At 44.2% G+C, this 12,226-nt stretch overlaps 1 protein-coding gene across 1 annotated transcript; it reads right to left on the bottom strand.

Moving 5' to 3' along the window:
• Window positions 1–9,237: 9,237 nt before the first annotated feature.
• On the bottom strand, window positions 9,238–11,888 carry LOC124020227 (noggin-2-like). The gene has a single exon (XM_046335595.1). It carries the CDS (start codon window positions 10,523–10,525, stop codon window positions 9,890–9,892), a length of 636 nt encoding a protein of 211 aa, XP_046191551.1. The 5' UTR covers window positions 10,526–11,888; the 3' UTR covers window positions 9,238–9,889.
• Window positions 11,889–12,226: the final 338 nt, after the last annotated feature.

Genomic DNA, 12,226 nt, shown 5'->3' with positions numbered 1-12,226 from the left:
TGCTGAGTTTTTTAAATATTTTTATTCATTTTAGAATAAGGCTGTAACGTAACAAAATGTAGAAAGAGTAAAGGGGTCTGAATACTTTCAGAATGCACTGTATATATGAGATACGTTTTCTAAGTCAACCTTGTGGCTTTTATGTAGCTTACCCTTCCAATCACACAAACACGGACACTCTGTGAAAGTGTATGGTTGCTAAAGTTCCATCATATAATTCATATGGTTTTTCTCTCTTTTTTTTAAGGATGTAAATACCAGACACACTAGTTCATTGGACCACAATTAACAAGAAGCATCAATAGCATATAGGATAACCCGGGGCAGTGCTTTTTCCGCATAAGACATCCCTATTGCCTTACATTGTCTTGATATGTGTCTCTTTCTCAATGTAACGTGATACCTAAATGAGTTCTAATGCACACATACACAAACAGTTTCATAGCAATGTTCCCATGGGGTCAAACTGTGCACTTTGAGTTGAAAAGCATCCCCTTTGGGTCACCCTTGACACATCCATTCTATTCGCTATTCACACACACACACACACACACACACACACACACACACACACACACACACACACACACACACACACACACACACACACACACACACACACACACACACACACACACACACACACACACACACACACACACACACACACACACCCTCCCCCTTCCTCCCACTCCGAACCCCTGTGGCCCTATATACCCATCTCCTAATTGGTTCATTCTTCCCAGGGAGAGAGGGACGTGTGTGTGTGTGTGTGTGTGTGTGTGTGTGTGTGTGTGTGTGTGTGTGTGTGTGTGTGTGTGTGTGTGTGTGTGTGTGTGTGTGTGTGTGTGTGTGTGTGTGTGTGTGTGTGTGTGTGTGTGTGTGTGTGTGTGCGTGTGTGTGTGTGTGTGCGCACGTGTGGATGTGTGGATGTGTCTCTCTCCCGCCCAAGGCAAACAAGGAGTCTCAATTCAGTCCCTGTCCCAACGCCGGCGGGGGAAGTTGGGGTAAGGGGGGGACAAAAGGGGGCACGGGGGCCCTTTCTCAGCGGGTCCGTTGACACCAATAAATCCCTGCCACTTCCTCTCCGGTGTGCCGGGGTTATGTTAGGAATGTCCTGGCCCTATTGTGCGCCGGCTCACTCTGTTTTTGGTAAACCGTCACTAGGCATTCTCCAGCCCCTGTGTTCAGCCTATTGCCCCTCGTCCTCACACATTGGAATAAACACACACCCATACTTTCTCATATACACACACCCACACATTAGAATAAACACACACACACACTTTCTCGTGTCCTTGCACAGATTGGAATAAACACATCAGTCCATGAACGGACCCAGCATGCTCACATGAACGGACCCAGCATGCTCACAAGAACGGACCCAGTATGTACACATTCTAACACCTGCCTTCTTCTAGGGTGTTATTTACCTTTTCATACAGTCAGAAATGTGTCATGAATCATTCTATCGTGAAATATGTGGTGCATACACAGTCTCACATACTTGGTGCGCAGACACACACAAGTGGTTGCAAAACTCCACAAGCGAGAGGTTTGATTTGTTGTTTGGGGGGTGTACACATGTTTCGGAGCGAGGCGCCATCATGGCCTAAAAAACTATTAGGCTCTGTAAATACACACTGTGGCGAAGGTAAACATTCTCGGCATGCCAACCATGCACACAGAGGGGCACTGGGAGACAGCCGCGGTATGGAGAGGGCGTAGGGAGGGGCGTAGGGAGGGGAGGACTGGACGACTTCACTTAACTGCAATCAGGAGCCGAGAGAAGGATATGTAACATATACAATCTAATGGAGGAAAACTGAAGTGTGTAGCCTATATCTATCTGCCCCCAGCCTGAAGCAGTCTTGTTGGACTTGAGTGGGCTGGTAAACAACTTAGACGTTGGTTTCCAAAGTACCTGTGTTTGTCGTTAGAATTATGGGAGGTGATTCAATTGAATCCTGAGGAACACAGAAAAACACCTTACGTGTGTTATTGTGTGCTGGTGGTAAAGTGTTAATGTTGAGATGATGAGGTTGTCAAACATCAGACGTTGTGTGTGTGTCCATACATACAGTGGGGCAAAAAACGTATTTGGTCAGCCACCAATTGTGCAAGCTCTCCCACTTAAAAAGATGAGAGAGGCCTGTAATTTTCATCACAGCTACACTTCAACTATGACAGACAAAATGAGGAAAAAATCCAGAAAATCACATTGTAGAATTTTTGATTAATTTATTTGCAAATTATGGTGGAAAAAAAGTATTTGGTCACCTACAAACAAGCAAGATTTCTGGCTCTCAGAGAACTGTAACTTCTACTTTAAGAGGCTCCTCTGTCCTCCACTCGTTACCTGTATTAATGGCACCTGTTTGAACTTGTTATCAGTATAAAAGACACCTGTCCACAACCTCAAACAGTCACACTCCAAACTCCACTATGGCCAAGACCAAAGAGCTGTCAAAGGACACCAGAAACAAAATTGTAAACCTGCACCAGGCTGGGAAGACTGAATCTGCAATAGGTAAGCAGCTTGGTTTGAAGAAATCAACTGTGGGAGCAATTATTAGGAAATGGAAGACATACAAGACCACTGATAATCTCCCTCGATCTGGGGCTCCATGCAAGATCTCACCCCATGGGGTCAAAATGATCACATGAACGGTGAGCAAAAATCCCAGAACCACACGGGGGGACCTAGTGAATGACCTGCAGAGAGCTGGGACCAAAGTAACAAAGCCTACCATCAGTAACACACTACGCCGCCAGGGACTCAAATCCTGCAGTGCCAGACGTGTCCCCCTGCTTAAGCCAGTACATGTCCAGGCCCGTCTGAAGTTTGCTAGAGAGCATTTGGATGATCTAGAAGAAGATTGGGAGAATGTCATATGGTCAGATGAAACCAAAATCAAACTTTTTGTTAAAAACTCAACTCGTTGTGTTTGGAGGGCAAAGAATGCTGAGTTGCATCCAAAGAACACCATACCTACTGTGAAGCATGGGGGTGGAAACATCATGCTTTGGGGCTGTTGTTCTGCAAAGGGACCAGGACGACTGATCCGTGTAAAGGAAAGAATGAATGGGGCCATGTATCATGAGATTTTGAGTGAAAACCTCCTTCCATCCGCAAGGGCATTGATGATGAAATGTTGCTGGGTCTTTCAGCATGACAATGATCCCAAACACACCAACGAAGGCAACGAAGGCAACGAAGGAGTGGCTTCGTAAGAAGCATTTCAAGGTCCTGGAGTGGCCTAGCCAGTCTCCAGATCTCAACCCCATAGAAAATCTTTGGAGGGATTTGAAAGTCCATGTTGCCCAGCAACAGCCCCAAAACATCACTGCTCTAGAGGAGATCCGCATGGAGGAATGGGCCAAAATTCCAGCAACAGTGTGTGAAAACCTTGTGAAGACTTACAGACAATGTTTGACCTCTGTCATTGCCAACAAAGGGTATATAACAAAGTATTGAGAAACTTTTGTCATTGAACAAATACTTATTTTCCACCATAATTTGCAAATAAATATATTAAAAATCCTACAATGTGATTTTCTGGATTTTTCTTCTCATTTTGTCTGTTATAGTTGAATTGTACCTATGATGAAAATTACAGGCTTCTCTCATCTTTTTAAGTGAGAGAACTTGCACAATTGGTGGCTGACTAAATACTTTTTTGCCCCACTGTATGTGTGGTTGCGTGCGTGTTTGCTTGCGGGCCTATTTGACAGGTCCCACATCGTCTGTTGCTTCACAGTTCAAAAACCTCAGATGTCATTTTTAGACCGTGTAAACGTTTGTGTGATTTGATGGGGATGTGCCTATACATTTACGACTTAGATACCAGACTGTCGTAGTGGGTACGAGTCAAACACCAGACAGCCACTAGGTTCACTAGACACTCACAGCTCCATTAACTTTTATACTGTTTTTAAGCCCTGACTGGAGAAAACATGATAAAGGCAAAATGTTGACATTTTCTATGTTCTGGCAGCATTGAAAGCAAAAGGAAAAGCCATTTACTCCTGGATATGAAAAAGAAGGGAGTAACCGTGGAAACAGTGCATGGTGTATGCCCTATTCCCAGGCAGAAAGCCACTTGCACGGCTCCAGACACAACGGATATTTTTAGCCCTTTCCTTTTGGCTTACGCTATCTGTTACATCTAACAAGAGTTTAAATAGAGAAGTCACTGAGCGTGACTGAGGAAACCTGACTCTGGCTCTAAGTATCTGATAAAAAATGTATATAAGATCAACATGTGAAAAGCAGCTCACGTCTGATTTTTTTGATGGAACCTCCTCGACTAGGCATCAGTGGTTTGGTAATGGAAGAGAAGTGTGCACTTTGAGCTTTGAGGACATGAGAATACAGGGTGCCCCCCCCCCTTTTCCCTTTATAGTGTACAACTTTTGACCAGGACCCGTATGGCCCCGTTCAAAAGTAGTGCAATATATAGGGAATAAGGTGCCTTTTGGGACACATGCACAGAGATATTATAGTGTTTTCTACAGTCTTAGTCAAGAGATGGCTATTTGAAAATGGTTAGTATAGAAGACATATTAAGTTGGTACACATGAGATACACAAAGTAGTCCTACTTTTACTGTACGCATGGTCCCACTGCTCAGAGACATCATTTTCCACGTCTATTCCACGTTGGTTCAACGTCATTTCATTGAAATGACTTGGAAACAGCGTTCAATCAACCAATGTGTGCCAAGAGTGGAGCTGTGTGTTCATTGAAGTCATGGTGTGCTACTCAACTGGCTTCATAAAGACCAACATGCATGTTGTTATGAGTAGAACCTGTACTTTTTCCTACCAAAGTGACTCGGGAAATCTTTCCTGAGTACCAACTGGAGGTATACAGTAACAATGTGAACGTGAAGAGAGGACAACATGTTAAATAAACAGCCTTACAACACATACAACAACACATTTCAACTCTGTGAGTGAATGCCATCATTTGATGGTTGGGGTCTCAAATGAACGGCATATGGTGGCTCAGAGACAGGAACCTCATCCAAAGACCACCAGGAAGTGAGTTCTAGATCTGGAAAACCTGCACATCCAGACGTAAACACACACACATGCAGTCACACTACACGCACGCACCTATACCCAGATCTCACCCAATACACACACACACACACACATACCACACTCACACATCTTAAACTAAAACACATACACAATCCGCACTAACTTTAACGCACATATACTACACACATATACACATACTGCGCCAGCACTACTTTTGAACAGGGCCGTATGGGTACTGGGTACGGTTTCCTGGTCAGGGCGGAATTCCGCTCAAACCCTCAGACGGCGGAAGTGGTGCATTCGGTATCAGCATCTCCTCATCCTTTCCCATCATCTTCCCTCCGTATTTCTTCCCTCTTTTCTCCATCTAATACCCTGTCATCATCAATAACCTCAGGACTGCTGACTCACAAGCTTCTACACCCATGGTTTTGGGGGTTACAGGCTTTGTCTCTGTGTCTATCTCCCTGTCTCCAGCCAAAGCCACACTAGAGACTAGGGAGTCTGTGTGTGAGTGTCAGGTAGGAGTGGCAGTGGCTGCAGGCCCTCATTTCTTTGGAGTCTCTGGAGATGGACCAGGATGTCCAGAGCGCTCCACACCGTCTCCTACAGGACCTACGCAGTGCTGTCAAGGACCTCATGACCCACATGAGCATCCCCGTCAGCCAGGTCAGCATCCATCCATCCATCCATCCATCAACTATTGCTTATTATCACTGGATAAGCATTGTAGATCCTGAGCCTTCCAAAAAAATACATGTGTGTGTGTGTGTGTGTGTGTGTATGTGTGTGGTGTGAACCAGCATCAACACATCCCCATCACTCACGACTGCAGCTATAAGTTATCATGATCATTTAGTTAATCTGATGATGGGCCTCATAATTTAGCTGTCCTCATCATTATTCCGTCAACTCCACTCATAGTTAATTTAACAATCCCCAAGCCGAAATGATTCAATTGACCCTATGTGGATTATGAGAGAGAGAGAGAGAGAGAGAGAGAGAGAGAGAGAGAGAGAGAGAGAGAGAGAGAGAGAGAGAGACTGAGAAATGTTTTACAGTCGTATTAATCTCAGGCATAAGATCCTGGGCCCATTTCACAAATTGTCTCAGAGGGGTGCTGGTCCACGATCAGTTTTGCCCTTTAGAAGGTTTCCCAACCCTCTCCTTGGGGCCCCTCAGACATTTCACATTTTAGTTTTAACCCTAAACTGGCACACCTGGTTCAATTAGTCAAAGGATTGATGATTAGTTGACTAATTGAACCAGGTGTGTCAGTTTAGGATTAAAACAAAAAAATGTGAGGGGCTCCTGAGTGGCGCAGCTGTCTAAGGAACTGCATCGCAGTGCTCGAGGCATCACTACAGACCCTGGTTTGCTCCTGGGCTGTAATCACAACCGGCCGTGATCGGGAGTCCCATAGGTCAGCTCACAATTGTCCCAGTGTGTTAGGGGAGGGTTTGGCTGAGGGGGGTATACTTGGCTCACCGTGCTCTACCGACTCCTTGTGGCATGCCGGGCGCCTGCAGGCTGACCTCGGTTGTCAGGTGAACGATGTTTTCTCCGACACATTGGTGTAGCTGGCTTCCGTGTAAAGCGGGGGTTGTTAAGAAGTGCATTTTGGCGGGTCATGTTTCGGAGGACGCTTGACTCGACCTTCGCCTCCCGAGCCCGTCGGGAATGTGCAGCGATGAGACAAGATCAAAATTGGGTAGAAATAAGGGGTGGAATACAACAATAAAAAAGTTCAACATCTCGAGGGACCCAATGAAAGAGTTGGGAAACCCTGTATTAGGAGTGACGTGACCCTAGATCGGCACTCTGAGATGCTTTATGAATACGGGTTCTGGACATTTATGGGACGGTTTCCTGGACTAAAAACCTAGATGGTTTCCTACTGCTGGGACTCTTCATTTAACTGTGCTTTTGAGTCCATTGAAACTAGACTTTTTCTGGGTCTGGGAAAGTGGCCCTATAAAACATCAACATCTCAGGCAGAATTCAATATGATGGTGATGAGACCGATACCTGACTTCCAAAACCTATATCTAAATGGTATCAAAACACTGACATCGCTATGCTCCTACGACAGGTATGGTCGTTTACAAATGCAGAACTAGTGAATGACACAAACAAATCCTTCAGCCTATCGATAGCCTACTGCCCTAATCCATTGACATGTCACTAGTGCACATGAACAGGCATACTTTAAATGTTGTCGTGGGGACCCCTTTCACTTTCATGCCTCACCACTGTAACTGTCAATCATGTCAAGTTCCTCCTGTCAGCCCTTAGGATTTCCATTGAACTTGACAAAAGATGTTCATGTCTTGTTATAGAGTGTTATTTAAAAAAAACATACTTCATGGGTAGCCTACAGGTCATTTAGGTGTGTGGGTGTTGAACCGTTGACATAGTATGGCATTCCACTAGACTAGGCATATACAGAACCTGTCTATACTCAGCCAGATGCATTGTTAACTCCAGTGCACTATCTGTCTTGGTGATGTAGTTTAGGCAAGGCCCAATGTAAGGTGCCCATTGAGGTTTGAAGCAAAGGGTTCAGAACCCCTGTGTTGTTTGTGGTTGGCTAGCACGTTTTCCCCACATACAGGCGTCATACCTTCCATGGTCGCAATTCGATCCATCGTGCGCAACTTGATAGGGAAACAGAGAGGGCCAATGTACTGTATTTAAAAATGACACTCAGATCCAACTGTTTTCTATAATTATTGGAATAGCACTTTTTATGACAGGAATAGCAAGATTTCAGACATAAAGTAGTTAACACAAAATCCCTGCATAATCTGTGTTTTTAACATGAACACGTGTGTAATTTCTGTTTTTCATATGAACTCCAAGTTTATTGCATATGATCTGTCTTCCGGGGGCATACTTTTCTAGAGGATGCACACCTTACATTTGGGGAGGTATATACATTCTACATATCAATTATATGAAATAACAAGGGAACTGGAGTCATGGCACAGACGAATCCAAACGAACAGCTCCAGAATGCCAGACAGAGCTAGTTGCGCACCTAGCTCGACGGAGTCATTGCGGCGTATTACCTTTCACACGCTTCTAAAATATACTCCGGGCAGAGCCTGAAAGGGTTACTGTTTCCCAAAGTGCTTCATTCTGCACAGTCGAGAGGGGGCGGCTGAGTGGCGCCGCCGAGTCAGAGACGCAGTTTCCAAAACCCCGAGACATCATCAAGAAAGAAGCTGACAGTAAGGAAAGCAGCCCCCCTCTTCCGCTGGCATATTGCCGCTCTCCTCTCCTTACAAAATCCCTTCAGTACATCTGTCACAATAACCGTGTGGCATGTGTCAAATCCATCTCAGCCCGCGAAGACACAAATCACTTAAAGGCGCACAATATGGTGTTTTCCGGGAGTTATTACAGCTCCAGTTTTGGAACATTTGGTCATGTTCTAAACACTGGGTAATGGCGACTGTTTAAGTCGTTGGTTGTATTTAAAGAATAATATAAACACCATAAAATCCCTACTTGGAGTAAATGAGTCGTTGCTTGATTTCATGGAGTAATTCCATGCGTGTCTCGGGCGCTTTAATTGACCATATCTCTTTAACTTGCAGACAGCTCAGCCGCTCTCAAATTAATAGTCTGGTAACGTCAAAAACAGTTGACTATTGTTTAATGGTCTTTGTTTTTTTTTCGAATGCTGTCATAGGGCTTGAATAGGCGCCTGTCTGCTCTACCTCAACACAACCCCCCCGTAGAACTGTGTGTAGCAGAGCTTCCAGTGAATAGCACAGACACAGACGCCCCTGGCTTGCCGTATACCCCGCCATTTAATCATCGGACACCGTCTGAAATGTCTGAATCCTATTTTACAGTTCTGTTAATTAACACCTTGGATCCGAGAAATGAGCATTTGCATGAGAGAGGGGATAGATATGCCAGGGCTCTCTTCTCCGCTGGCTCAAACAATGAATGGCAGTTCTGTCGAGGCGTTTTAGGTGTATTGCGCACTAGTTACACAACATAGTAAATCACCCGTTTCTAAAATCACAGTGACAGCGTGGAGCGTTTGTAACGTCCCCCTCCCGATTCATTTCAGCTCGGACTTACTGTGCATTTAGCAACTCCATTCCTCTCCACCACCATACACGCCCCCTTGGACAGGGACACACTTTATAAGCAACTTGCTCGACATTAATACATGTTGAAAATGTTGACTTTATTGCTAAAACGTGTAACCATAACATGTACACTGATATGTTAACTTTTTATTTAAAAAAATTGAAATATTCAAGTAGACATCTCCCATAATTTCTGGTATACTCTGCTATTTTCTCTGCTTATGTTCTATACTCACAATCGTTAAAGTAATAAATAAACCGTACAGATTTGTTTTTTCTACAATATTCCAAAAGTTGAGTTCACACCTTTATATATATATATATATCCTCAACTTTCATTTGAATTATTATTGATATTAATATCATACAAAAACTCTAGGCAGCATTGCAGTGAAATAACAGTCAGCATCAATGTCCAGTTGAAAAAAGTTAACTTCTTGGAGAAGTTATATGCGTTCCATCTTACATTTTTCATAAAAAATAAAAGCTCTTCTTTCTGAAGTGCTTGGGTTCATCCAAAAACACGTTTCAGGGATGAAATAAAATATGGTCCTGTTCATTAACAAAAAATAGCTGCATTTTTCTTAAATATGTACAATGTTGGCATTTTAATTCAAATGCGATATAAAAAAATAGATTCGCTATGGTGCCCACCTCTGTTCAGAGTTTACAGTGCAATAGAAACCGCATATTTCCAATCCACTTCCCAACCCTTCTACTTCCATTGAAACTCAGCAAGAGCACTTACACTCTGAGATGATTGGGTATTGCACCGGTATCCACGTACAATATTTCTGTCTTAAAAACCCTTGACAATACCACCGGAGAAAAGTCTTGGTGATTGACTTGGTAGGTTTGCAAAACATCCCCTCGGGGAAGGAACAAGATCGCTCATTGAAGCAGTTTCCTTCCTTGATGTAGCGTGGCCAGAACCTCACGCCCAAATCCTTCCAGGTATACACCACCGGACAGTGCGTATACGTCCACAACCACTGCAGAAATTTCCTGCGGGCTTTCTTTCCCAATTTTACCCGCTTCCCGTAGGGGGACTCTGAGATATCCAGTTTTTTAATCTCGTTTGGCATGGGTCCTTGCAGTTTCATCTGGGTGTCTTGTACGGAGAGATTCACCAGCATGGGCGAGCTGATGGACATAAAGTTGGGATCAAAGTTGCTGCCAAGCTTTTTCCGTAGAGTCCTCTCGGCCAAGTCCTGTTCCCGGGGGTCGTATTCCGGGTCGGGGTCCTCCTTGAGGACTGGCACGGGAAGATGCTCGCTGGGCGAGGGGCGCAGGCGTAGATAATGTTGCGAAGCTCCAAGGTGAATGGATACCAGTACATAAACTAGTAGCGTTTTTGAGAAGGCCATATTTATATTGTTTGCGTAAAGCCTATTCTGGTGTATTAGCCTAAATATTTATTGATTTTCACAGCTACTGTGCTCTTTGACATGAGTAGCCGAGGGCTTCATAAATAGTTGAAGTAGACGAGCAAGATGATCCTTTTAATAGACCACGTCGGGTTTGAATGACGTTTCTTTTTTAGGGATCCTTAGTAATATGCCTCTTACGTTTGCTTGCTGATGCAATATTGTAGAACGCAAAGGGTGTCTCTTTGTAAAAAATAAATAAGAACAAATTTTCGGCCCAACCAAAACAGCACAAAACAAAACGGAAAAACTAAATGCACCCACTCTCCCGTGTCACTATTTTCCCCACATGCACTTTGGGTTGATTGTGGTTGTCATGGTCACGCCAGGGACACTCAAAGCGACGGCGAATTGTCTAGACTGGATGACAGTGGCTGAGGCGAGAGTCACATGGAATGATGATTTTATAAAGATCCGCTTTCCCAGAGAAAAAATGGATCCAGAGCGTCCCGATAGAGAGGGGTGCACAAAAGAGTAGGCTACCTCAGCAACTTTTACATTTCACCGTTCCGGCAATGACGGTTGTCTTGGCCAATGTTATTTTTACGCATGACTTTTATAAACGTGGCTTCTTTCAACTTTGCTTGGCGCGCTCAGGTTTGAGAAAGTCCAAACGCAAGCGCAGAATCTATGGAGTGAGAGGTGTCCTGTGACTCCAGTGCGATATTCCAACCTTCTGCTTGGAGTCTTAGGACCTTGCTGAAATTGTCCATGCGTATTCAGATTTCTTCTCTTTGGCAAAACGCACCACTGTAGTCTCCCACACCTATGCAAACTGAACCATTTATCGGTCCTGTTGAAAAGATGTATCCAAACCAAAATGCAGATTTACCTCTAAAAAACTGAATTACACTCCTCCAGGACGCAGTTGTTTTTTTGCGTACAAAAAGTAACAAAAAAAGTCACATCTTAATTTAAACTGACGCGAATAAAATGCATATCAAACGCAAAAGGTAACAAGCCAGTTTAAGTTCACTTCAATTTGATGTTTCTTTTCACCTCGATGACATTGGTGATTTCTCTACGGATATCAAAAAGAGCCACCGCCGTTGCATGGTTGAATCAGTCCGAGTTCTGCCTTCTTTTGCACGGTCAGTGTTTGCGGTAATTCCTGGGGGAGAATCTTTACTCCTTTGAAAGCTGGTACAGTTCTCCTACTTACTCGCTCCTACTTTAGGAGGTCTGAGACTTGGCGCTGAGCGTCTCTTTGCTTAGGCACACTGTGTGTGAGTGTGCCTGTTGCGAGCGGTTCTCAATCCCAAATTAAATATCCCCCTCCGACAGTACAAAGTGTCAGCGGGTCCTGCCCACCACTGCCACTTTCCCAATGATTGACAGCACCCCTCGGCCCCCTCTCCTCACAGAACGCGAAAAATATCGGCCACAATCAGTCTATCCACAGGGTCCTAAAGAAACTGATTTATCATCGAGAGACACAATATATCCTAAACTGTGATGTAGCCACATATTTTGCTTTCTCCCCCAAATAAAATAGTAATACGCAGTCTCCTCACATTGCAATCTGCATGTCTCTCCTCATATTTCGGGAACTTGTGCGCAATGACTATCTTGCTGCAACGCTGTCGAGTTAATATGGTCTATACGCTGTCAATATTTAATTGAAGTACTGAAGTCTTTCCC

The sequence above is a fragment of the Oncorhynchus gorbuscha genome, unplaced genomic scaffold (genome assembly GCF_021184085.1).
Source record: "Oncorhynchus gorbuscha isolate QuinsamMale2020 ecotype Even-year unplaced genomic scaffold, OgorEven_v1.0 Un_scaffold_777, whole genome shotgun sequence".
NCBI lineage: Eukaryota > Metazoa > Chordata > Actinopteri > Salmoniformes > Salmonidae > Oncorhynchus > Oncorhynchus gorbuscha.
The sequence above is the reverse complement of the archived record's forward strand: the minus strand, read 5'-3'. Positions and strand labels throughout refer to the sequence as shown.

Coding starts and splice junctions, on each gene's coding strand:
- LOC124020227 (XM_046335595.1), bottom strand. CDS start 10,525: ATGGCCTTCTCAAAAACGCTACTAGTTTATGTACTGGTATCCATTCAC.